Source organism: Corythoichthys intestinalis, chromosome 7 (genome assembly GCF_030265065.1).
Source record: "Corythoichthys intestinalis isolate RoL2023-P3 chromosome 7, ASM3026506v1, whole genome shotgun sequence".
NCBI lineage: Eukaryota > Metazoa > Chordata > Actinopteri > Syngnathiformes > Syngnathidae > Corythoichthys > Corythoichthys intestinalis.
In genome coordinates this window covers 55,797,839-55,825,561 of record NC_080401.1, presented here as the reverse complement: position 1 = coordinate 55,825,561, position 27,723 = coordinate 55,797,839, and the positions used below count along the sequence as shown (strand labels likewise).

General features: G+C 38.9%; 1 protein-coding gene and 1 long non-coding RNA gene across 3 annotated transcripts in view; one reads left to right on the top strand and one right to left on the bottom strand.

Annotated features, from left to right (window-relative positions):
* The window catches only part of lmo4b (LIM domain only 4b), a 53,562-nt gene extending 33,516 nt beyond the window's left edge, over positions 1-20,046 (bottom strand). Inside the window, exons 1-2 of one of the 2 annotated variants that reach the window (XM_057840591.1) lie at positions 19,708-20,046; positions 9,396-9,643 (exon numbers count right to left, since the gene is read on the bottom strand). In XM_057840591.1, the coding sequence (XP_057696574.1) occupies positions 9,396-9,637 (242 nt within the window). In that variant the 5' untranslated portion in view covers positions 9,638-9,643; positions 19,708-20,046. Of the gene's footprint in view, positions 1-9,395; positions 9,644-19,703 lie in introns of both variants that reach the window. The other variant, XM_057840590.1, reaches the window with a different exon arrangement.
* LOC130918677 (uncharacterized) lies at positions 19,318-25,796 on the top strand. The gene is made up of 3 exons (XR_009063808.1): positions 19,318-19,476; positions 23,897-24,208; positions 25,103-25,796. It is a non-coding gene; the product is annotated as an uncharacterized LOC130918677 (long non-coding RNA).
* Positions 25,797-27,723: the final 1,927 nt, after the last annotated feature.

The window sequence follows — 27,723 nt, the reverse complement described above, 5'->3', positions numbered from 1 at the left end:
AGATTAACGTTACTGTCGCTACTAGCTCACGTAACGTTAGCCCTGCGGAGGGCTAGGTTTCAATTAATTATGACCAGGTTTCAATTGATTATGACCACTGTCGATGCGTGGCTAACGTGTCTTACATACAAGCTTTAACATAACATAGCATTGTGGAGTGATGAGGGTGTAAAATAAAAACAATCATGCTAACAATCAATTTTAGCTCAGTAGTCATTGCTGGATAAAACACCAAGTAGCACTGGTCCCTAATGTGCTCCAATACAGCCTGTATCATACATTTATTTTGAACACTGCAAAAACTCAAAATCCTATCAGGACTTTCAGTTTAGACTAACTTAAAACTTAACTAGAACTTAAAAATGGCTTGACACAAAGAGAAATTCAATTGAAACACGTGGGAAAAAATCCTAACTTTTAAGTGATGTGTGTTATCAAGCGTAACGGCATTTTTAGGTAATATATATATATATATATATATATATATATATATATATATATATATATATTTAATAAGATCTAAAAGTTTTTTGAGTGAAAGCAGTGACTTAGTCTTTTTTTTTTAAATTCTAGTTACATCTGAGATGCAATAGTTGGCTGTTTTCAACAATATACATCGAAAATAAAGACATTGATTGACTGAAAATGGTTCAAGATTAGATGAAATGTCTTGTTTTCTCATGTATATTTATAATTGCTCTTCACCTATAAATATTTGTTTTATCCGATTACTCGATAGAATTTTCAGTCGATTACTCGATTACTAAAATATTCGATAGCTGCAGCCCTAGTCATGACAGAACATCGCTTCAATGATATCTGGCGCCATCTAGCGTCGTGAATGGTTATAATGTCTAGTCCGCGAATATAACATGACCCCCACTTTTTCAGTCTTATTTCAATGCAAAAAACACCATCTTATATTCGGGCCAATACAGTAACTCGGCTGATTATTCAATCACAGATAGCTATCCCACTCAAAATTGTTTGGACATCTATCACCGTCAGTGGCGCTGAAACTTTTTTTTTTTGTCGTTGTTTAAGCATTTTTACATATTGATCATTCCAGCTCTTTTTTTAAATTAATTTTTTTATTTTTTTTTTTATTTAATCGTAACACAGAAAGGCACTTGCTGCCAACGTCTTAGTCAAAGCGGATTGGATTGAATTGAATTGCGTTCGTAACATCCTGGTTCACACGAGTGGTTGAAGAAAAAAAAATACTGTCCCTTTAAGATGAGAGAGAGAGGCGCATATTTAAAAAAAAAAAAAAAAACGGCCTTGGCAATAATCCGTCCTCACTATCTGCCTTTCTCTGCTGCTCCCTCTCAAAAGCCAATTTGCTTAATTAAATGTTTTGTTTGCCCGCGCACCTCTCATTCATTTCGGACACGTCAGCGCGCGAGCGGATACAAGCCAGGGAGCAGATCTCATTAGATAAAACCCATCAGGACTAAAAGGAAATGGAGGGGGGGGGGGCGCGCGGCTATAATTAAAGCATTTAATTGTGTGGACTCACTGTCAGATGCCGCTTTTTATCTGCGCACACATCTCACGCTTCCGTCACGTGCATTCAGCTTGCCTACAAGTGGAATGGTGTATCCAAATCCCGCTCCTACTTATTTTTAAGGGCGTCACGGTCCCGTTATGAATCAAGAGTCCCATTGACCCCCTATTAAGGTGTTGGAAATGTTGACGGGTTTTGCCGATCGTGAGCCGATATAGACGTACTTTTTCATGAAGTAGTTAAAGCGATTCAGTGTCGGAGTCGCGTAGACTTCAACATAAAGGCCAGAGAAAATATCGAAATATCGATATATCGTGATACTTTGTAGCCCAAAAGGTTATCGATATGCCCCCGCCAAGAATCCATATATCGTTTTAAAAAGGTGTCACTGTTTAAAAACAAAAGGAAGCAACAGGTTGCTACAAAAAGCTTCCATAACAACAGTGTCTATGTCAGCCAGGGGTGTCCAAACTTTTTGCAAAGGGGGCCAGATTTGGCGTGGTAAAAATGTGGGGGGCCGACGTCCTTTACGTAGAACAATATATTTAAGCAAAATTTAGCAAGCCATTCAGTGTGTCACATTTGCTTTATTATTTTTTTATTATGAATAATTTCAACCTCTCGGGCTCTTGCGAAATACTACTGCTTTGAAATTAAACTAGCTTTAAGTTGCTTCAATTTCTCACTGCGTATCTTCCCTGTAATCTTGTCGTACATGTCAGCATGTCTTGTATGGTAATATCGCCTCACATTGAAATTTTTTTAAAAAAAGCAACTGTCTCTTTGCAAATGAGGCAAGACACAGTTGTTGCATATTTTAGTGAAGAAATAGTCCAATTTCCACCTATCCCTGAAGCGTCGACCGTCACAACTTTCTTTATTTTGTTGATTGTCGCCATTTTAGAAAATGAAAGTAATGGGTCACAAGGAGTAATGTTGCTTAGACCTTAAATACCTGCAACATGAAGCAATTATCAGAGAATCCCAAAATTTGAAAAATAAGGTCCTAATGAAACCTTTTTTTCAAATTTGTAAAACGAAATGTCAAAATGAATATGTGTAATAAGCGCTCTAATATCTATAACTAGGGTTGTTCCGATCATGTTCTTTTGCTCCCGATCCGATCCCGATCGTTTTAGTTTGAGTATCTGCCGATCCCGATATTTCCCGATCCCATTGCTTTTTTTTTTTTGCTCCCGATTCAATTCCAATTATTCCCGATAATTTTTCCCGATCATATACATTTTGGCAACGCATTAAAGAAAAAAATGAATAAAACTCGGACGAATATATACATTCAACATACAGTACATAAGTACTGTATTTGTTTATTATGACAATAAATCCTCAAGATGGCATTTACATTATTAACATTCTTTCTGTGAGAGGGATCCACGGATAGAAAGACTTGTGACTTTGTATATTGTGACTAAATATTGCCATCTGGTGTATTTGTTGAGCTTTCAGTAGATGATACTGTAGCCATGCCCAAATGCATGATGGGAAGTGGAACCATGACTGTGCGTAGTGCTACCAATTGATATATCTTCTCTGTGTTGGGAAATAACATAAGGTGTTAAGAAAAGGATCAATTGCTACCTTGCTTCCCCACATTGCTTCCCATGATATTTCTGATCGTAGGGAGAGGGATTGTAAGGCTTTAGCCAATTAAAAAAAGGCACCAAAGGCTGCCAAAATTCACTCTACTCATATTACGCTGCCTTTTATCTCTCTATATAGGTAGGTAGGTATATATATATATATATATATATATATATATATATATATATATATATATATACACACAGTATATAAACAGATTTTTTTTTTTTTTTTATTGACACGGCCACGTTGTGTTGAAGAAACGTATGTGGCGATCCGTTGCCGACCATTACTGTACGTGATGTCACCATTTTGTTTTGGTAATACTTCACTCTGATCGGCCAAATGATTTCGTCTGTGTTAAATTCTGCTTTTTTCACTCTTCATAAACCACAGAATTTAGTTTCTTGAACTCATTTGAGTCAACGTTTATTGCAGCTCCGCAACTCGGACCATAACAACTTCACAACACAGACTTCCTGTGTGTGTCCGTCAACTATAGACCCTACTCACATGACGTCACAACCACGCCTCCGCGCGTTGACTCGTCGTGTTGACGCTTTACTGCTACGTAAATTCCTCCTATTATGGCGTGTTTTTCTGCTCGTTAACATTAATAATCAAAATGGTGATGGCGTGTGTGGCGGTTGGTTGCAATAAGAGAAGATAGACGGAGAGACTTGAAGTTCTACCGTATTCCGAGAGACCCGGAGAGGAGAGCGAGATGGACTGCTGCAATTCGACGAGAAAACTGGGCTCCAAACGATTACCACGGATTATGTAGTAGTCATTTTATATCTGGTAAGATGCATTTAATATATGTTTAGAGGGTTTTGGGCTGACAACCACAATTAAGATCATTGCGAGGCTAATCGCCGACAACATACAGTTTCAAATTCAAGATGCTTATTTCTTCCACCATCATTACATTTTGAATAATATTTAGCTGGTACCAAGTGAAAGAAGCTGGCCTCGTCTACGGATCATCAGTTAAACAGGTGTGTCCAAACCTTTTGCAAAGGGGGCCAGATTTGGTGTGGTAAAAATGCGGGGGGCTACCTTGGCTGATTTACACAGAACAATATATTTAAACAAATTTTAGCAAGCCCTTCTGTGTGTCACATTTGCTTTATTATTATTTTTTATTCATAATTTCAACAGTCTCGTCTTTGCGCCGTTCTCTTTCGACACTCGGGCTCTTGCGAAATACTGCTGCTGTGAAATTAAACTAGCTTCAAGTTGCTATAATTTCTCGCTGCGTATCTTCCCTGTAATGTTGTCGTACATGTCAGCGTGTCTTGTTCGGTAATATCATTATCGCGTCACATCGAACTCTTTGAAAACAGTGACTGTCTCTTTGCAAATGAGGCGGACACAGTTGTTGCGTGTTTTATTGAAGAAATAGTCCAATATCCACCATCCTTGTAGCGTCGGCCATCGCAGTCAACTTTTTTTTTTATTGATTGTCGCCATTTTAGAAAATTGGAAGTAAAGGTTCATACGGGGTAATGTTGCTTAGAGTGCTGCTCTTAAGTTTTTCAAACTTTCATGAGAATAGGCTGATTTTGTGTGGACATGATAGTTGTAGATATCAGGGTAGCAGATGTCAGGCAGAGAGGGCGAAGACAGTGGGTCGAAAAATATCGATTTAGGCATCAAATATGGATCTGGCGAATGGATAGACTGAAGCTTTTCCACATAACGCCTTTTATGCAACGCATCCAATGAGTTTACTGTGTCTGAAAGCACCGGGGCTTCCATGAATTGCACTACAAATTGCACGACAAATTGAAACCATTGAGAATACGGATAAACAATGACGGACAATATGGCGGCCGGATACAGCGACATGTCATTCTGTGACGTTGGTGAGTAGGGCCTATATCTGTCCCTCGGGAAACTCAAACCCAAATAACAATAGTTCTTCTATTGTTACCGTCGTTTCGACAGCAATGCACTCTTTCCGATTTCCGACGTAAATCCTCACTTTTATTTTACCGTATCAATCCATGGAAGAAACATTTATTCATCATGATGAAACGAGCAAGTTATACAGCAGTCTTTAAAAGAAAAGTCACATCTGTTTTGTTTTCACCAAGATTCAGGTAAGTTGGAGAAGTTGTCAAATCATATTATTACCGTAAATATTGTCAGTTTATGGTAATGTTTTGAACTACCAATATGCTATGCTTGTGCTGTGTTTCACCATTCAGTAAAATGACATTTCTGTATGTGTACCCGAGCTGTTTTCTTGTATCCTTCTATTTATTGGTGCTAAAATTAGGGTGCGCGTTATAAACGGGTTCAATAATTTCCCCTAGATTTTACATGTAAATTTGGGGTGCGCATTATACACGGATGCGCCTTATATTCGTGAAATTACGGTAATTGTCGAGGTATCGGCGAATTCTCAAAATCAGGTGACTCAAAATCGAACTCGGGTACAAAAATATGAGATGGGGTAACCCCTTCAATCTTAATCTTCAACTTCATTGGGAGAGCTGGCAATTATCACTCGCTATCAACCCTCCTGGTTCAAATGGATAGGACGTATCTCACAGTCAATAGTTCTACAAAAAAACTACAAGAGTCCTGCTGCTTTGGATAGCGACAAGGTCGAAACAGGCTCAGCATTCATTCTCCTTAACAGTCTTATCTATGCAGGCCCACCAAATGAAATGCAAAAGAAGATCCTGAAGACAAATTCGGCGTGCCGCCGCAAAAGTATTCAAATAAAACAAACATTATCACTTGTAATATGTCTTGTCTCCATGGAAGCAGATAAGTATCAAGACAAAACACTTTTGTTGTCTCGCTCACTTTCAAATATGATATCACCGTGATTTATTTGACTCTTATTTAAGCTTGGGGGAAGAAAGTAAACTTTCGGGAGCTCGGTCCTAACATGTCGAGAACGCCGTTTTAATATAGTCATGTCGGGACTGGAGAACACATTTGTAGGAAAACACATTTTCTTTGATTGTTTTTGATTGTCGAATTTGATTATTGCTATCCACTCCTAATCAAAATAGTTTGAACTAGTGCTGCAACGATTAATCGATTAACTCGAGTATTCCATTAGAAAAAAAACATTCAAATTAATTTTTATTGCTTCGAGTATTCGTTTAATCAAAGTGGCATCGTAATGGTTTATTTTGAAAGTGTTTGCATTTACTTTTATTGATTAGGGTGGATACACTGCCCTCTGGTCTGCCTCATTTCACATGGCTGAATCCAACTGCTCCCTGTTAAGACCAACATAGGCTAAGTTTTTGCTTAAGCTAATGTTTTTTAATGCATTCATAATTTCGTTTATAGATATATTTAGCCGTTTTTTGTGTATGTGTTTAAACCTTTTGTTATGAGCATTTAAGAAAAAAGAGCATTTTATAGCATTTAAACTAGCAAACTTTTGCTATGTAAGTTAGCCAATTGTTCTTTTGTTGTACATAGATCCTTTTTAATACCGTTTGAGGCTCAGCTCATGTATTTAAATTTTTGTTGTTCCTTATCCGATTACTCGATTATTCTAACTAGTTCATCGATTAATCGAATACTAAAATAATCGATAGCTGCAGCCCTAGTTTGAACGTTTAGCGCCTTCGATGGCAGCCAGTGTGTTATAGATATGTTTGCATGGGTTGGCTGAAGTAATGGCCCTCTGAAGGAAATGATGTGGCGCATAAAAGAGATGTCATAATGTGTTATTATTGATTCTGTATGTTCACAGTTTAGGATTTCCGCATTGAATACTGACAATGACTAATGTTGATATTAGCTTATATGTTAATTATAACTGGTCTTTCGTTATTCAAGTTTTGGATGTCTAGCACCGTCAATGGCCGCTAGTGAGCCAATGTAGACCCTATTCTGATGGAGGATTTTTTTTTTAGCAGCCTAAAAAAAACGTATTTTTTGTTAAGCTGTGGCACCCTTTTAACATGGTTAGGGCTGCAGCTATCGAATATTTTAGTAATCGACTGCAAATTCTATCGATTAATCGAGTAATCGGATAAAACTGTTTTTTTTTTTTTTTAGGTAAAGAGCAATTATACATATAGATGAGAAAACAAGACATTTCATGTATTATTGAACCATTTTCAGGCAATCAATGTCTTTATTTTCGATGTACATTGTTGAAAACAGCCAACAATTGCATCTCAAATGTGACTAAAAAATTTAAAAAAAAAAAAGACTATTTCACTGCTTTCACTCAAAAAACTTTTAGATCTTATAAAAAACAAATATATATATATTTCTTACCTAAAAATGTCATTACGCTTCATAACACACGACTTAAAAGTTAGGTGTTTTTCTCACGTGTTTCAAATGAATTTCCACTTGAGTCAAGCTATATAATTCTAGTTAAGTTTTAAATTAGTCTAAACTGTAAGTCCTGATAGGATTTTGAGTTTTTGGAGTGTTCAAAATAAATGGTGAGCTATATTGGAGCACATTAGGCACCAATGCTACTTGGTGTTTTATCCAGCAATGACTACTGAGCTAAAATTGACAGTTAGCATTATTATGTTTTTATTTTACACCCTAATCACACTACAGCGCTGTTTTCACAGATTAAATGAAGCTTGTATGTAAGAGTTAGCCAAGCATCGACAGTGGTCATAATGAATAGAAACCTAGCACTCCGCAGGGCGTAATTTTTATATTGGGTGCTGGGAAATATTGTGCCCAACACATCCAAGCAAATTCGATGACTTAACGCAAAATTCAAGCATTGTTCAAACCTTGAATATAAATCCAAGCATTTTCAAGGATTTCAAGGACCCGTACGAACCCTATTCATATGCCGACAAGGCATTTTATGTCACGATATAAAATGAATGCCAATGTTTTGTGGTCTTTTCTCCATGTATGTTTCGTTATTGATTAAATCATTCACTGCTGTCCTAACCAGGGGCGGATTTGGAAAAATATTCATAGGGTGGCGAGAAAGGGGGGTGCAGGAACTTTTTGAGGGTGGCAAGCACAGTATGTCATAAACTTCAGAATTATATTTACGGGTCAGATTCGACCTTCGGTGCACCACGCCTTCAAGTAGGGGGCCATCCCATAATCTGCTTCAGTTTTTCGCAGTCGGTCGCAGCGACACAAGCTGCGATCCAACGCGGGATTTATGTTGAAAAAGTACGAAAGCTGTACCGCATACAAACAGGAAGGATTGCCTCAGGAGTGATTTGTTGGAGGATTGAAGGTAACTATTATATTTTTCGTACGATGCATGCATTTTGAAAAGTGTAAAAATTCAATGGGAGAAATTAGCCGCTAGAGCATTGGCATTATACTTCGCAATATTTACGTAAAATAAATGCTACCTGCACGTTTTTTTGCTTTTAACCAAGAATCGAGACTCTTTTACGTCCATATCTATAAAGAATTTAGGGATTCAAGCATTTACTCACAAGAATTTAACAGAAAAAGCTCTTTGTTTACATATGGCGGCGGCCACATTGACTGACAGACTGGCATCATACTTCGACATATTTACGTAAAATAAATGCTAACTGCATTTTTTTTTTTTTTTTTTTTTTGCTTTTAACCAAGAGTCGAGACCATTTAAGTCCATATCTATAAAGAGTTCGGGATTTAAGCATTTATACACAAGAATTTTCAACGAAAATAGCTCTTTGTCTGTGATTCCACTCGGTCAACTTTGACGGCCACGCCAACAATGCAGGCCCCCTATTAATCGGCACTGCGCTTCATAATATCATTATGAAGTCTATGAGTATGTCTTTATGGTTAACATCCATTCATGTAACAGTATTCTGTGACGATTCGATTAGAGAGCCTTCGATCGATTTAATGCAAAATTATATGAAGACATTTAACGCAATCAGTTCCAGTCAATATAAAGCAATAAAAAATACATATCAGTTTTGACAATTTTGTGAAATTTTCATGAAAACGTCATATCGTAATTATAATAATTTGCATTCTGATCAAATTAAGTTTAATTGTGCTTAAAAAAATTGATATATTGATTTGCATCAATTATTACACCCCTGGTGTCAACATATATGGCAGATGTGTTCACATATTGAATCAGAGTTTGCTAAGAAATCGTATGAAGACACTACAAAAAAAAAAAAAAAGCATTGATGGCACTAAATGTTAAATTGATTGGAGGTTTCCCCCCCCCCCCCCATCTTTGCCAACTGTGGTGGCAAGTCTGTCTTTTAGGGTGGCAGTTGCCACCCCATGCCCCCCCGGTGGATCCGCCCCTGGTCCCAACTCAATTTTGAAATCTTTCCGCTTGAATTTTTACCTGATGTAGTCGTTCCGGCAGAGGATCATGCCGCTCTTGGTGTAGCACGACGTCCCGATTTCGCCCAGCTGCGCCTGGCAGCACGAGCACTTGAGGCAGCGGCTGTGCCAGTAACCGTCCATGGCGTACAAGAGGAAGCGGTCGGCGATCTTGCCACCGCAGCCGGCGCAACGCTTCCACGGCAGCGAGCCGGTCGACGGCGGTTGCTGCTGCTGCGGGCCGTTTCCTCCGGGGTTCAGCATCGTCGCCTTGGAGAAAAGACGGGATTATCCTTTAGCGGTGCCTGGAAAAACTTTCCAAAGACTTTCCAGGAAATAAATATGGACGCACGCAACTCTAGAGTCAGGCTTATTTTCACCAATATCAAAGTCAACTATAGAAAATTGACTTCAGGGAAAACGAAACCAAACATAAAAGCTCGAGGCAATCTGGGCAGAACTAATAATTTAATGAGCTCCCTGGAACATAGACAACATTGTGTAGCAACCACGTGTCAAGCGTCTACATGATAAACACTAACCAAATTGGAAAAATGAAGCAAAACGTTTAGGAGGGAGGAAGACTCGATGGAACTAATGAGTTCTAGCGAGCTCTGAAAGCTAAACATGCACAGAACACTGTAAAGTGACAATCTGTCTGATTTAGTAGAATGAAATGAAAACATTCTAAGTATTTTGAAGAAATCAGAAGAAACTAGGGGTGTAACGGTACACAAAAATCTCAGTTCGGTCAATACCTCGGTTTTGAGGTCACGGTTTGGTTCATTTTCGGTACAGTAAGAAAACAAAATGCAAAATATAAATGTGCTAGTTGTTTATTACACACTTTTGTGCTTTCAACAATAGGAACATTAGCCTATACAAAGCGAGGATTCCGCTCAAAAAGTAGCGGGTATTTAAAGATAATAATCCAACAACAATTTGCCTTTCAGACCCCGCGTATTGGTCAGCTTTCTTTCTGAAAGAAAGAAAAAAGAAGTCCTGTCCTAAAGAGAAAAGCAATCCCAATGAAAAGGATTTTAACATGTATTTTACAAATGAAATGCCTCAATAAATCATTTTTTTTTCTTATGAACGGTTTTCAAAAGTTTTATTGGTGGATTTTCTCAAGTTAAAGCGCCACACAGAAATTAATAAATTTAGTTGTGTAAACAGGATCTGTGTATTATTCTTATTATTTAATTACAGGCGTTTTAGCTCATTTCAATTTAAAAAATGTCATCACATGTAATTGACTTTCCGATGATTGAATTTAAAGGGGAATATCAGAATTTCGCGCTAGCTTAGCCACTCCGGAACCCTGAAACTAACAAATATCTGAATAACTGCTTGGAATTCGTTGAAATCAACTCCACCGACCAATTAAACCCCGCTAATTCTAAGATTAAGCCTAACGTCAAAACTTCTGAATTTCGGGTTATGGTTAACAGCATATCAGAGCCAATGTAAAACAATGCAAACTGACGGCACAATAATCAACAACACACAAGTGGATCGTACAGTGCAATAAACACAAAGGTGGTGGCGGGCGCGGATGCGCGTGCAGCCGTGCACATTAACAACCCGGAAGTACTCCTCTCAACACACACGCGGTCAATTAGGCCACAAAACGTGGCGGCAACTAAGCACTTTAAACTCAGTCGAACTTACAACACATCCCACAGATGCTAAACGAACACATCACCTCACGGCATGAATGTGCAACACGCATATGATGTAAACAAAGCTTGCCAACTTGGAGCGATGACTGCCCGTTGTTGCTAAGGCAAAGCTACGAAACTGCCGCGCATGTGGGGGTCCAACCTTTTGCTGATACCCTCCAGAATGAAGGAAAAATACTCACCTTCATTCATGGATATCCAAAGATCAACATTCCCTCGCAACGTCTCAATACTCGGCACGAATGTCCACCCGCCTCAGTCCCACAACACGTGACTAGAGACCAAAACAGGAAATAGCTAAGAGGTTGTCATGGAAACACGTACCGGGAACCTTTTATTTTGGCATTTTCTATTCAAAATGCTCTTTGTACATGACTACAATATTCTTCATTCTACATACGTTATGAGGCAATGAAAAACTAGTAACGCAGAGACACTAAGGAAACTAACTTTAATCAGATTACCGGTGTAGAAAAGTGAACGCGTTAGATTACTCGTTACTGAAAAAAGTCATCAGATTACAGTAACTCGTTAGTTAGTAACGCGTTACTGACAACACTGGTTACGATTGCATATTAGTTTGAAAATCGACCAGATCCACCATATTTTTACACGAGTGACTTCCGGTCTGCCCGATCCTAGCTAGTAGTATTGATGCAGGAGGGCCGCGTCTCGCGTCAAATAATAAACTCTGTCGTTCTTTTCGTGTGCGTCGCTTTGAGCTGCTTCTGGGACGCGTCTAACACGCGGCCGCACTGCGACTGGTGTGCATTGGCTGATTGACTTTAACGCCCGCGTTTCAATGTGTTCTCACGGCGGCCACGATGTCACGCTGTTGACGTTTCTGGGTTATATACTGTCCTACCATGTTGGTCCTCATTATAGGAGAGAAGACGGAGTAAATATAATCTACACAAAGAAACTGTAACCCGATCGACTCACAGCCTCGAAAAGTAAGTGTTGCATTACGTCAGAAACTCGTTCGGTACGCCTCCGTTCCGAACCGAGCACCGCGTACCGAAACGGTTCAATACAAATACATGTACCGTTACACCCTTAGAAGAAACGCATCAAGAATTGATAACTACTTCGTGTTGCACATAAACATACACAACATTGTGGAGAAGATGTCTAAATCTCCTAGAAAATGTGGACTTTTATGGACATATGAAGCAAAACATCAATAAATGAGGGTAACTAAGCTAAACTAACTAAACAGCGCAACTTCCTAGCCCATAAACATGAACATACGCATATTTGTGTAGCAGCTAGATGTCAGAATCTTCTCAGAAATGGGGACTAGTTTCCAAAAAATGAAACAAGTATCAGGAAGTGAGGCTAACAAGCCCAAAGCAACTCATGGTGCATAAACATGGACATACAAAACAATGTGGCGTGACCGCGCCCCCCAAGGGACACATCGGGAAAAATCTTCATGTAAAGCGGGATAAACACTCAATATCATTTCGTCATTAGTAACCTGAATAGGTGTTGCTGTTTCGGTTAGCGTCAACACTGAGGCGCAGGGGGGCTCAAACTACTGCCCGTTGCAAGTTATGAAAATATCATTGAATATGGGCTGCACAAGAAGCTAAAACTCAGCCTATATTCTCTTATAATTCTCATCTTTAAAACTAGTAGTAGAGCTTGAACAATTGCTCGAATAATTTGAGTAACTCGATTTTAAAAATTGATCGAGCAATTGAGGAATTGTTTAATTTTGCCAGCTCTATACTACTTTTAATGCAACACAATGCGCTGACCTGCGTAAAGGAAAAAGACAGAGGCGGCGGATATATTTGATTTAAACTAGGGCTGCAGCTATCTAATATTTTAGTAATTGAGTAATCGACTGAAAATTCTATCGACTAATCGAGTAATCGGATAAAACATTTTTTTTTTTTTTTTTTTTAAGGTAAAGAGCAATTATAAATATACACGAGAAAAAAAGACATTTAATCCAATATTGAACCATTTTTAGTCAATCAATGTCTTTATTTTCGATGTGCATTGTTGAAAACAGCCAACAATTGCATCCAAGATCTGACTAGGAAAAATATTCACTGCTTTCACTCAAAAAACTTCTAGATCTGATAAAAAAAAATTAAAAAAAACATTTCTTACCTAAAAATGTAATTACGCTTGATAACACAAAGCTACTTGTTTTTCCCACGTGTTTCAATTTAATTTCCATTTGTGTCAAGCTATTTTTAAGTTCTAGTTAAGTTTCAAGTTAGTCTAAACTGTAAGTACTGATAGGATTTTGAGTTTTTGCAGTGTTCAAAATAAATGTATGATACCTGCTGTATTGGAGCAAATTAGGGACCAGTGGTACTTGGTGTTTTATTCAGCAATGACGACAGAGCTAAAACTGACAGTTAGCTTTATTATGTTTTAATTTTACACCCTCATCACTCTACAGCGCTGTGTTTTTACAGATTAAATAAAGTCTGTATGCAAGACACGTTAGCAACGCATCGACAGTGGTCATAATCAATAGAAACCTAGCCCTCCGAAAGGCTAACGTTACGTGAGCGAGTGACAGTAACATTATATTTATTAGCGATGAGAAGTCTACTGCTTAAAGATGGCGGCTGTTTACTAACGCTGCCCAGTCTGTCATTTCACATCTAATCCGAAATGCATGCGATATCTATGAGGAGCATCGGACACTACCTGCTACCACACTAACATCATGCGGGCGTAGTTTGTAGCGGCTGTCGGCTGCAGTAATTTTTTTTTTTTTTTTTTCATTTCTTTTTTTTTTATTGCTTCTTCCTCTACGCACGTGACATCAGCGCGTTGTCCCACATTAAAAGTAGTCTGGGCAAAACGTGATGCTTAGAGCTGGCAAAATTTAACATACCAGAATATCCTCATTTATTTATTTTTTTATACCGTTTGAGGCTCAGGTCAGGCATTTAAATTTTTTATGTTCCTTATCCGATTACTTGATTATTCGAACTAACTAGTTCGTCGATTAATCGACTACTAAAATAATCGATAGCTGCAGGCCTAGTTACAATCACAATAATTGCCACCGTAACTTATAAAGACTGGCGAACGAAGGTTGGAGGAGGACCAACAAGATCGTAGACATTCTACGACCATTTTGTGGAGCCAGTTCACGCGCACACCACGCTCATATTTTTCTATTATTTCCATCTTCATTTCAATTTCCGCATGGCAGATTTTGAGAGGACTCAACATGGGTTCCAAGAATGTTCGTGCAGGTGGTGAAAAAAGAAAAAGGAGGCTTACCATTGCAATGAAGATGGAAATGATGGTAAAATATGAGCGTGGGGCTTGGCATGCTAGAACTGGCTCAACAGTACAGCCGTAGAGTATAGACGGTCTCCACGGTCCTCCTCCGACATCCGTTCGCCAGTCTTTATAGTTATAAGTTTATAAGTTAAGGTGACAAATATTATTGTGGTAACATCGCCAACGAAATCGCCAGCTTCGTCAGGTTTTTATAATTTATTTCAGAACTTGTGCAACACAACATGCATACTGTCTGCTGCAGCTGAACAAAGTGAAAATAAAAAGTCCTCCATCACTCTGTCAAGTCAGCCTCACGGTGCACTCAGGTACACCACGCAAAACACATCCGCCACATTAGAACCTGATTTGTTACATTATTACAGGTATTACTATTATTATAACTACTATTATTATTCAGTTTTTTTATTCATAATTTGTTTTGCTCTGTGTAAACCCTAAACCTAATAATAATAATTGAGGATTTAGTGTAGGTTTTCCGGCTGCGAAATGAATGAATGGAATTATAATGTACTCTTACTAAGGGTGTAACGGTACATGTATTTGTATAGAACCGCTTCGGTACATGGTCCTCGGTCCTCAGTTTCTGATGTAATGTAACCCTTACTTTTCGAGGCTGTGGTAAATGGTAAATGGTGTTATACTTATATAGCGCTTTTCCACCTTTCAAGGCACTCAAAGCGCCTTACACTATCTCGCCATTCACCTACTGGTGACACAGCACCAGGAGCAACGTGGGGTTCAGTATCTTGCTCAAGGATACTTAGGCGAGTTCATCAGGGCAAAGAATCGAACCCACAACCTCTGGGTTGGGGGACAACTACTCTACCACTGAGCCACGCCACCCTGTGAGTCGATCGGATTACAGTTTCGTTGTGTAGATTATATTTGCTCCGTCTTCTTTACTATAATGAGGACCAACACGGTACGACAGTATAACCCAGAAACGTCAACGGTGCGACAACGTGGCCGCCGCGAGAACGCAGTGAAACGCGGGCGTTAAAGTCAATCAGCCAATGCACACCAGTCGCAGTGTGGCCGCGTGTTAGACGCGTCCCAGAAGCCGCTCAACGCGATGCATGCAAAAAGAACGGCAGAGTTTATTATTTGACGCGAAACGCGACCCTCCTGCGTCAATAGTACTACCAGTAGCTAGAATCGGGCAGACCGGAAGTCACTAGTGTAAAAATACGGTGGATCTGGTCGATTTTCAAACTAATATGCAATCGTAACCCACTTTTTGAGTCCATCAGATCTCTTGAGTGGTAGATCGGGGCACAGTTGACTTGTCTTTGTTGATTTACTGCGGTCTTCTCTGCTATAATAATAACCAACACGGCCCCGTGTTCAATACAAAACTCTCCTACCACAACAAAACAAGTAGGAACTAATATTCACATAGAAACTAAAGTTATACAACATAAAATATTAGGGGTGCACGATATCCATTTTTTGAATCCGATATCGATAACTTCCTGCTCCTTAAGGCCGATACTGATACGATAACCGATAATATATATATAATTTTTCAATGTAAATTCACCTGAGTTTTTGAACACCTGTAGGTCAAAAATACCAGTGGTGGATTCAGCATAGATTTGCCTTTGACCTAACCAGAATTTTCGTGATGACATGAACAGGAGTGATTATTATCATCTAAAAATGTGATAAATGTCATGTAAAAACAGGATAACTATCATGTAATAACCGGACATCTATGATGTAAAAACATGATTGCCATCATGTAAAAACGTGATATCTATGATGTACAAATTATTATGACGTCATCCCAATAAATCCAATAACATTATATAGGTATGTAAACAGGAGTGGAAAAAAACGCACACATCCCAATCCACCGACATCGTCCCAAAATTAATATTAATAGGCCCAAATTGGGCCGCCCGATAATATACAATGTTATTGGATTTATTGGGATGACGTCATAATTCCTATTATCGAACCGATAATTATCGTGCACCTCTATAAAATATACAATATAAATGAATACTACATCACATTTGTAAAATATAAACACGTAATAAAATAAATAATAGCCCATTTAAATGAAATAAATGGAAATGAGCTAAAACACCTGTAATTAAATAATAAGAATACACAGATCCTGCTTACACAATTACATTTACTAATTTCTGTGTGGCGCTTTAACTTGAGAAAATCCACCAATAAAGCTTTTGAAAACCGTTCATAAGAAAAAAAACTGATTTATTGAGGCATTTCATTTGTAAAATACATGTTAAAATCTTTGTCATTGGGATTGCTTTTCTCTTTAGCACAGGACTTCTTTTTTCTTCTTTCTTTCAGAAAGAAAGCTGACCAATACGCGGGGTCTGAAAAGCAAATTGTTGTTGGATTATCTTTAAATACCCACTACTTTTTGAGCAGAATTCTAGCTTTGTATAGGCTAATGTTCCTATTGTTGAAAGCACAAAGATGTGTTGTAAACAACTAGCACATTTATATTTTGCATTTTGTTTTCTTACTTTACCGAAAATGAACCGAACCATGACCTCAAAACCAAGGTACGTACCGAACTGAGATTTTTGTGTACCATTACACCCCTAACTCTTATGGGAAAATCCTGCTCGACATACAACCATTTTGACTTACAAACAAGGTCCTGGAACGAATTAACTCCGTATGTAGAGGTACCACTGTACATACTGTGTATAAAAAAAAAAATTTTTTAAATCAAAAATCGTTGTCTCGCCCACCCGGGCGGTATGGTCTCTCCATCCAAGCTCGGTCCTCTACCAGAGGCCTGGGAGCTTGAGGGTTCTGCGCAGGATCTTAGCTGTCCCGAGGATTGCGCTCTATTGATGGAGCAATGCAACCAGCTTGGGGGTTACTGCCCCTAGTGTCCCGATCACTACTGGCACCACTGTTTGCCTTCACTCCCCACATTTTCTCTATCTCTATTTCTCCAGCTTTTCATGTTCTTTTTTCCTGATGTTGCTATCACTCGGGATTGCTACAACTATCACCTAACTAAAAACCCTACTCGTGTTAGGGTTTTTAGTAGGGTTGTTCCGATCATGTTTTTTTGCTCCCGATCCGATCCCGATCGTTTTAGTTTGAGTATCTGCCGATCCCGATATTTCCCGATCCGTTTTTTTTTTTTTTTTGCTCCCGATTCAATTCCAATCATTCCCGATAATTTTTCCCGATCATATACATTTTGGCAATGCATTAAGAAAAAATGAATAAAACTCGGACGAACATATACATTCAACATACAGTACATAAGTACTGTATTTGTTTATTATGACAATAAATCCTCAAGATGGCATTTACATTATTAACATTCTTTCTGTGAGAGGGATCCACGGATAGAAAGACTTGTGACTTTGTATATTGTGACTAAATATTGCCATCTAGTGTATTTGTTGAGCGTTCAGTAAATTATACTGTAGTCATGCCCAAATGCATGATGGGAAGTGGAACCATTACTGTGCGTAGTGCTACCAATTGATATATCTTCTCTGCGTTGGCAAATAACATAAAGAGTTAAGATAAAGATCAATTGCTACCTTGCTTCCCCACATTGCTTCCCATGATATTTCTAATCGTAGGGAGAGGGATTGTAAGGTTTTAGCCAATTAAAAAAAGGCTCCAAAGGCTGCCAAAATTCACTCTACTCATTTTATGTTGCCTTTTATCTCTCTGTATAGGTAAAACGGCGCCATTACAGATTGAGCGCGCCATTGCGTGAGTGGGTAGTGCAGCGCATGCATTAATTGCGTTAAATATTGTAACATGATTTTTTTTTTTTTAATTAATTAATGCCGTTATTAGGATACATTTGATAACCCTACCTTAAGCCTAAACTAAAGACTCTGGAAGAGTGAAACATATTATGTCTGTAACATTAAATACAATTAGAAAACGATTTAATTACAAATATATAAATATATTTAAAAAAGGCATGGCCGATATTTTTTTGCCGATTCTGATACAGTGATACCTCAGCTCACGAACATAATTGGTTCCCAGAAAGTGTGTGTAAGGCGAAAAGTTCGTCTTCCGAACATTTATTTCCCATAAGAAACCATTTAAATGAGAATAATCCGTTCCCAGGTCCCCATAAAACATAATTTTCTACTAAATAAGGTCCTACACAACTACACAAAAATATACCTTATTTTCTTTAATGTCTTCTTAGGCTTAACACTAGCCTGTGGTGGGGTCTTTTTCGGTCCCATAATAGCAAAAGTACACTCAATATGGTCCAAACTGTCTATCAAACACAAACCACGTCCGCACTCAACGAAAGGGAGGGGACGAACTGGGATGCCGTGAGCGTGCGTCAGCTTCTCGTGGCGCTGTTCGACCGCGTGGTTTGGTTCGTCCGCCGAAAACTAGTTCGTCAGCAGAGACTATATGCTCGCGAATGTAATGTTCTTGAGGCGAAAAGTTCGTGAGCTTAAGCGTTTGTGAGCCGAGGTATCACTGTACTTTGAAAATGACGTGATCGGACCCGATCGATCGGCATCCTCTAGTTTTTAGTTGTGTTTAGTGTAGGGATAAACCATAATCGTCAACTTTAATTGCAAGATTAGTATTAAAAAATTTTTTTTAAATGACTAACTGTTAAAAAAGTCTGGACTAATCAGGAGAAAAATAATCGTTTGGGACAGCCATTATGAGGTATCCTTATTTTTGTTGTTTTTCCAGGGAGCTGGCAACTCTACTGCTGCTGCTTTGAACATTTTTCATTCTTTGTCAACTTTTGTTCCTCACCTGGATCATTCACCAGTTTCCTTCAAAAAACGGACACCCCTTTGGCAAACGTTCTTACATCAGGCAGCTGTTACATGTCACTTAAAAGTAATCCCCATCCGATTTGGCGAGGCAGACAAATCTTTTGCTAAAGGCAGGTAGGCTAATTGGGTCTGAGGAAGAGGAAGGGGGATGAAGGAGAGGGTGGGGGGTCTATTCACTAAAGCCATTAGCGATGGCTCTTAGGGACAAAGCAGGCAGCCTACCTTTAGAGCTGATTACATCTGAGGAAGAGGAGGAGGAGGAGGAAGGAGGCGACCTGAAAGTGACTCCCCGGGTAAACAAGACGCAGCCATCGTCAAGTTTCACACAGTGAGGAAGGCTTTTAACTTCACTCTGGTAATTACACGGCTGGGCAATTACGAACTAGCGATAGCATCAGCTAAATCTCAAATTCTTCATTTGAAATCTAAAAAAAAAGCGTCGTTTTAAGTATTTTCGGACAAGCACATGTTAGCAGACAACTAGCATACTTTATAATACAAAAAGTGACCATACCACCCTTTTTCAAAACAAGGCTGTCAACCACATTTTAGCATTAATGGACAAACCAAAACAAAACTCACCTACTTTAAAGTGTTGTAGAGTGAACGAGCAGGAGGAACTTCCCCACCCCCTAAAAAAAATGCTCGTCAATTTATCAAAAAATCTGGGGGGAAAGTGAGTTTTTCAGTTATAGTATTTCCACCGTTCTACTGCCTCGGCGCTCGGTTATGAAGGGAATACGCGGAGTCCATAGTGGTGGAAAGCGTAGGAGTCTGCATCGCCGTAAGTTCCTCACACCGACAGGAGCGTGCCTTGGACGGGTTGCGAAGTGCCGAAGGTGCCGCTGATTTTCTGTCCGGTCCGGAGCTCCTGCGAACTGCACGCTTCAAGTACGTTGTGTGTTTCTGACAAGGAAGCGAGCGCCTGTAGAAATGCCTTCTGTTTGCGTGACGTCATAGCGTTTTAGCCAATTGGAGATAGCATATTGAAACAGTGGGTGGGGATTAGCGACAGCCGGCCAATCAGAACGAGAGTGATGGAACGGAGGGGTTTGGAGACAGGCGCTCATTAGCAAAGCATAAATACCTTGCAAACACAGTGTAACTGCCGTTTATATTGGCAACGCATACCTGATTCTTATCAGTATTAAACCCAACCCTTTCATAATTTTTTAACATCAAATCGCATTGCCTTTAATTACATTCTTTGTTGAAGCGCACAGAATACAGTTAACCTTGCGTTTGAATTTAATTAGGTGACATTCCAGAAGTGCGGATTGTACCAAGTCCAGGCACGTATAGGGCCATTAATATCTGCGTGGTGTGGCGCCATCGTCTGGCACAGAGGGTAAATGCAGTTAGGCGCTTGTCTGTCATTTGCGACCTCATAAAAGAACCCTGGGGGGGGGTTAGGTTTAGGGCTATGACCTCCATTTTGCAGGAATCGTTGCATGGGGGAGTGGTTGGAGGAGAGAAGACAGGTTCAGCTTTGAAAGGTTTCAGGTAGAGATCGGGAAGGTCATCTCTAGGGTCAAGTTGAGCCCCTCCCTCCCTGTGCTGCAGCAGGAGGTTCCTCTCTGATGAAGACAGTTTTCCCCTCTAGAGTTTCGGAATACCAACAAAGAGCCCCTACTTCTACTACCACTACTAGAAGAATAGATTTTTTTTAAGAAACTGATTTGTTTGGAAGTTAGTTTTAGGGAAGTCGACAGCTTCTGACGTTGGCTTTTGAAAGATTGGTCCAGGGTTCTTTATCCGGGGAGAAGAAAACGGTTTTCAGGTGTTTGTTTTTTTGGGGAGGGTGGGGGCTGGGGGGTCAGATTTTGAGGTTAAAAAAAATCTGATTAGAGCATGAGTTGTAACACTTTATTTGAACTCAGTGTCATAAGACCGTCATAATTGTGACATAACACTGTCATAAATATGAATAAATGTTTATGACATATGTCATTAGGTGTCCTAACCTTAACATACAGTGGTATGAAAAAGTATCTGAACCCTTTGGAATTTCTCACATTTCGGCATAAAATCACCGTCAAATGTGATCTGATCTTTGTCAAATCACAAAGATGAAAAAACAGTGTCTGCATCAACTAAAACCACCCAAACATTTATAGTTTTTCATATTTTAATGAGGATAGTAAGCAAACAATGACAGAAGGGGGACAAATAAGTACGTGAACCATCACATTTTTTTGTGGCCTCTAACTTCAACCAGATGCTTCCTGTAGCTGCAGATCAGTTCGGCACATCAATCAGGACTAATCTTGGCCCATTCTTCTGTACAAAACTGCTGTAGTTCAGTCAGATTCCTGGGATGTCTGGCATGAATCGCTGTCTTTAGGTCATGCCACAGCATCTCAATGGGGTTCAGGTCTGGACTTTGGAATTTGGCCACTCCAGAACGTGTATTTTGTTCCTCTGAAACCATTCTGAAGTTGATTTACTTCTGTGTTTTGGATTATTGTTTTGTTGCAGCATCCATCCTCTTTTTAGCTTCAACTGTCTGACAAATGCCTCGTGTTTTCCTACAAAAAAGGCCAATAAACTTTTGAATTCATTCTTCCATTAATGATTGCAAGTTGTCCAGGCCCTGAGACAACAAAACATCCCCAAATCATGATGGGCCCCCCCACCATGCTTCACTGTGGGGATGAGGTGTTGATGTTGGTGAGCTGTTCCATTTTTCCTCCACATATGACATTGTGTGTTGCTCCCAAAAAATTCAAGTTTGGTTTCATCAGTCCACAAAATATTTTTGCCAAAACTTCTTTGGAGTGTCCAAGTGCATTCTTGCGAATATTAAACGAGTAACAATGTTTTTTTAGACAGCAGTGGCTTCCCCCGTGGAGTCCTCCCATGAACACCATTTTTGGCCATAGTTTTACATATAGTTGTTGTGTGCACATAGATATTGGACTATGCCAGTGATTTCTGGAAGTCTTTAGTAGACACTCTAGGGTTCTTTTTTACCTCTCGGAGTATTCTGCACTTAACTCTTGGCCCCATCTTGGTGGACAGCCACTCCTTGGGAGAGGAGCAGCAGTACCAAACTCTCTTCATTGATAGACAACTTCTCTGATTGTCGATTGATGAACATCCAGACTTTTAGAGATGGTTTTGTATCCTTTCCCAGCTTTATACAAATCAATAATCCTTGATCACAGGTTTTCCGACAGCTCTTTTGATCGAGCCATGATCATCAAGACAATTCTTACCATATGTGTGTTTTGTAGTGGTCAGGGCAGCTTTAAACCACTCATCAGTGATTGGGCACACACCTGACTTAAATTGTTTGGTAAAATATGGTTTCAATAGCTCTTTAAGAGTCTTTAGGCAGATGGTTCACTTACTTATTTTCCCCCTTCTGTCATTGTTTGCATGCTATCCTCATTAAAATATGAAAATCTATAAATTTTTGGGTGGTTTTAGTTAAGTCAGACACAGTTTTTTTTTCATCTGTGTGATTTTGACAAAGATCAGATCACATTTGATGGTGATTTTATAATGTGAGAAATTCCGAAGGGTTCAGATACTTTTTCATATCACTGTAGTTCTTAAACTATAATCCTAAACCAAAGACATTTGAAAAAAATATCAATATTGCATCCAGTGACATAATTTACTAAATGACATGTGTCATAAGCCTTCATTTATGTTCTTGACAGATGTCATGTCACCATTAGGACAATCTTATGACACAGATTTCAAATAAAGTCTAAACGCATGAGTTTCTGAAGTAGAAAACTGGTTAGGGTTTGTAAATTTAGTAAAGAATACTAATCTGCCTTTTGCTTCTAAGTGACTATTTTTGGTCATTAAAACAAAACAAAACAAATTTTAAACAATATTTGGTATACAAGCGTGGCATGAATGACCCAAAATGTCTGCAAATGTGGACGTCAGGTCTCAATTATAATTATATATATTTAAAATTATTAATCATTATTGTATTTTTCCATATTTACATATGTTTTTAACTTATTGCTTCCCATTCAGCACGAAAGACATCTAATTCATTTTAAACTTTTTATTTTAAAGCTCTATTTTATGAATTAATGTGTAATATTTATGAATTAAAATTTTAAAAAACCCACACATATTCACGTTTTCATTAAGTTTGTTAATTATTTTTAATTGAACATTAAAAAAATAATATTCGACATTTTTCCCTTTTATATATTCAAAATGTTTTATTTTAAAATTCAATGTAAAAATGAGTGTTAAAAAGTTCTTCTTCTTTTTTTTTATTTTCCCTTGTAAATATGAAAACAATTAATTGGAAAATAATTACTTTTAATTCAATAGATGCCATTGACAGTGCTACACGTCAAAATTGGCAGTGAATAAGTTAATAAAATAAATAAAAACAACTTTTTAGTTTTTAATAAAAGATGAGTAATTTTTTTTTTTTTTAATTGTGAATTCATGCTTCCGTTCTAAAAAATAAACTTTAAAAAATAATTTTAAAAAAACAGTAAATATTTTATTTTTATGTATTTTCAATATATATATATATATTTTAATTAACAATATTTACTATTAACTCATTGCCTATCATTGACAACTTCCATCTAGGACTAGCTGTAAAAATTCATGTTTCAGTGTTGGACTGGACTCACCCGGTCCGAATGGAATGGGCATCTAACGCCATCAATGGCAACTAATCAATAAGTGCCTTTAATAAAGTGTTAAACCTAAAACAGAACCCATGAAGTTAACATCACTATGAATTCCTGTCTTTTTCTCCCCCCCTTCCTTCCTTCCTCCGGCAGGACAAGCGTCTTCATTACGAAGCGCGGCGGTTTCCTTTTCAACGGGGTGAGATCAGCACCGTGGGGAGCATCCAAACATCTGAGGCCGGCCTGACCATATTGTTTGCCGTGCCTTTTAATCTGGTTCATAGTGCAGTTGCTCTGAAGAAAAATGCCACAGGACTCCAACATCTCAGAGGAGAGAGGAGATAATCAATTTTCTGACGTTGGGAATGCCCCCAAAACATATGCACGTTTACAGTCTTCCTCCCCGAAATTGACACCTAACCTGAACTTCCCGAGGCACCAGGGTAGCTTGTTTCAAAACACAAGGTAAGATTTATTTTCTTATCTTGGTAAGAGATGCTTTAGCCTTTAAAAGTCTGTGCTGAGTGATTATCACATGTAACTCGTAGTGTTGGCATAACATTCGCATTAGCATTAGCATTTAGCGTAGCGAGCGTCGTCTTAAACTCTCGGGCAACTTTTTTTTTTTTTTCAGACAGTTCGTGGCGTCCAGCTGAGACTAATTGTTGAAAATAATGTACTGTTTACCAGCTGAGTGTATTTTCATCACCAAGTTGGCGTTGTTGTTATAGACCAGGGGTGCCCAAATCTGGCTTTCGAGAGCCCCTATCCATCTTGTTTTCCATCTCTCCCTCCTTTAACACACCTGAATCACATGATCAGCTCATCAGCAAGCTCTGCAGGAGCCTGATAACGATCCTCATAATGGTGTTTGTGCATTTTTGGCCCATTTATGTGTGTTTCTTTCCAAAAATACTGTTACAATAATGCACTTTGTGTTGATCTGATCACCTAGCCACCTCCGTCTATTATAATCTGATTACTTTCTTTCAGTAACGAGCAATCTAACTCATTCATTTTTCCAAACCAGTAATCTGATTGAAGTTAGCTTTGTGTCTGTGCGTTACTATTTTGTTATTGCCTCATAATATATGTAAAATAAAGAATATTGTAGTTGTGTACAAAGAGCATTTTGAATAGCAAAACTTTCCACTACGCGTTAGTTTCCATGGTAACCGCTCATAGTTACATCCTGTTTTAATCTCGAGTCACACGCGTTAAGTGTTTTGGAGCTGAGAAAGAAGTGATAATCGCGAGTGCACATTCGAACCGAGTGCAGCCACCTGTTAGATTGTCCAAGGGAATGTTGATCTGTGTGTGTCCATGGATGTACATGAGTATTTTTCCTTCATTTTGCAGGGTTCCAGTGATAGGTTGAAGCTGCTACTTGCACGGCCATTTCGTAGCTTTGCTGTTGCAACAGCAGGTAGTCATCACTCCTCTTCAAGTCATATTCGTGTTGAACATTTATGCCGTGAGGTGAGGTGTTCGTTTCGCATCTTTGGGACGTGTTGAAAGTCCGATTGAGTGTAAAGTGCTTAGTTGCCGCCACGTTTTGTGGCCAAATTGACAGCGTTATAGACCAGGTACTTCTGGGATGTGCGTGCGCATTCGCGGCCGCCCCCACCTTTGTGTTTATTGCACTGTGCAATTTATTTGTGTGTTGTTGATTATTGTGCAGTCAATTTGCATTGTTTTACATTGGCATTGATATTAACCCTAACCCCTAAACCCTAACCCGAATAGGGTTGCGCATCAAACATCAATGGGATCTGGGATTAACACTAGGGTTCTCCCGGAACCGTTCATGTGTTTTTATTTTAATTCCAAGTTTCGATGCCTCGACCGCGGACCGGAAAAATTAGCTGCCAAAACACCACGAAGAAGAAGCCACATGAAGTGTTTGTGCATTGCAACTTGATTTATATCGTTGCCACTGTGCGGCGATGCTCAAAAGTTTGGCTCAACTTCACAAAGAACAATGACCAGTCAGCTCACTGCAACATTTGCAACACAGCTATATCACGCAAAGCTGGTTGCACGACCGATATGATTGAACACCTCCGGCTTCATGGAATATAAGTGCGGAGTAGTGTATAGCTGAGTGCCGCATATTTGACGCGCTGCACCGGTTCTCTAACCAGTCAGAACCAGGTAAATAAAACACTAAATTACGTCTGTCTTCTGCTTGTTTTTTTTGTTTTGTTTTTGTTTGTTTGTTTGTTTGTTTGTTTGTTTGATATTCTGCACCAGGTTAGCCCATCAGTGGGAGCTCAATAACATGTAAAAATGCCTGCAGCATAAGACACTCTAAAACATAGGCAAAAGAATGTGTGTAATTGTTTTCTCCGTGAGCTTTTGAAGAATAAACATCTTTGTGAAAGTGCATTCCTGTGGAAACAAACTTACATAATATTCACTGATATTTATATACAAGTTAAAAATAGCCATGAGAGAAATTCACAGCAAAGTTTGATTTAAAATTCAAATAATTTCAAAAAATAATCGAGAAGATAAGAAATTAACATAAACTTTGCAATTATTTTTTACCCTGCCTATTAAAAGAATTGGAATCGAGAATCGTTTGGAACCGGAATCGAAACGTGGAATTGGAATCGGAACTGGAACCGTTCGAATTAAAACAATGCCCAACCCCAAACCCGAAATTCACAATTTTTGACAATAGCCTTAATTTCCGAGTTACAGTGGGGCAAATAAGTATTTAGCCAACCACCAGTTGTGCAAGTTCTCCTACTTGAAAAGATTAGAGAGGCCTGTAATTGTCAACATGGGTAGACCTCAACCACGAGAGACAGAATGTGGAAAAAAACAAAACAGAAAATCACATTGTTTGATTTTTAAAGAATTTATTTGCAAATCATGGTGGAAAATAAGTATTTGGTCATTACCAAAAGTTCATCTCAATACTTTGTTATGTACCCTTTGTTGGCAATAACGGAGGCCAAATGTTTTCTGTAACTCTTCACAAGCTTTTCACACACTGTTGCTGCTATTTTGGCCCATTCCTCCATGCAAATCTCCTCTAGAGCAGTGATGTTTTGGGGCTGTCGTTGGGCAACACGGGCTTTCAACTCCCTCCACAGATTTTCTATGGGGTTGAGATCTGGAGACTGGCTAGGCCACTCCAGGACCTTGAAATGCTTCTTACGAAGCCACTCCTTTGTTGCCCTGGCTGTGTGTTTGGGATCATTGTCATGCTGAAAGACCCAGCCACGTCTCATCTTCAATGCCCTTGCTGATGGAAGGAGATTTTCACTCAAAATCTCTCGAACAGGGCCCCATTCATTCTTTCCTTTACACAGATCAGTCGTCCTGGTCCCTTTGCAGAAAAACAGCCCAAAGCATGATGTTTCCACCCCCATGCTTCACAGTGGGTATGGTGCAATTCAGTATTCTTTTTCCTTCAAACACGAGAACCTGTGTTTCTACCAAAAAGTTTTATTTTTGTTTCATCTGACCATAACACATTCTCCCAGTCCTCTTCTGGATCATACAAATGCTCTCTAGCGAACCGCAGACGGGCCTGAACGTGTACTTTCTTCAGCAGGGGGACACGTCTGGCAGTGCAGGACTTGAGTCCCTGGCGGCGCATTGTGTTACTGATACAGTAATGATATTATGACATGACACAATCATGGGCATTACTGAATGCTTAAGACAGATGTCATTAAGTGTCATCCAGCAAATGATGTCACTAACTCCTTTTATTTCCAGCTTGGATCTTTTACAATACATCCTTTCAAAAGTGAGATAATTTGCCGGATAACACTAAATGACATCTGTCATAAGCATTTATTAATGCCCATGATAGTGTCATGTCATAATTATGACGGTCTTATGGCAGTCTTATGACGCCACTGTCAAATAAAGTGTTACCAAATACCATAACTAGCAATTAATGAAATAACTGGAACAGTAACTGAAGAAAGAATTAGCACAGAACATAAATTTTGATTGTT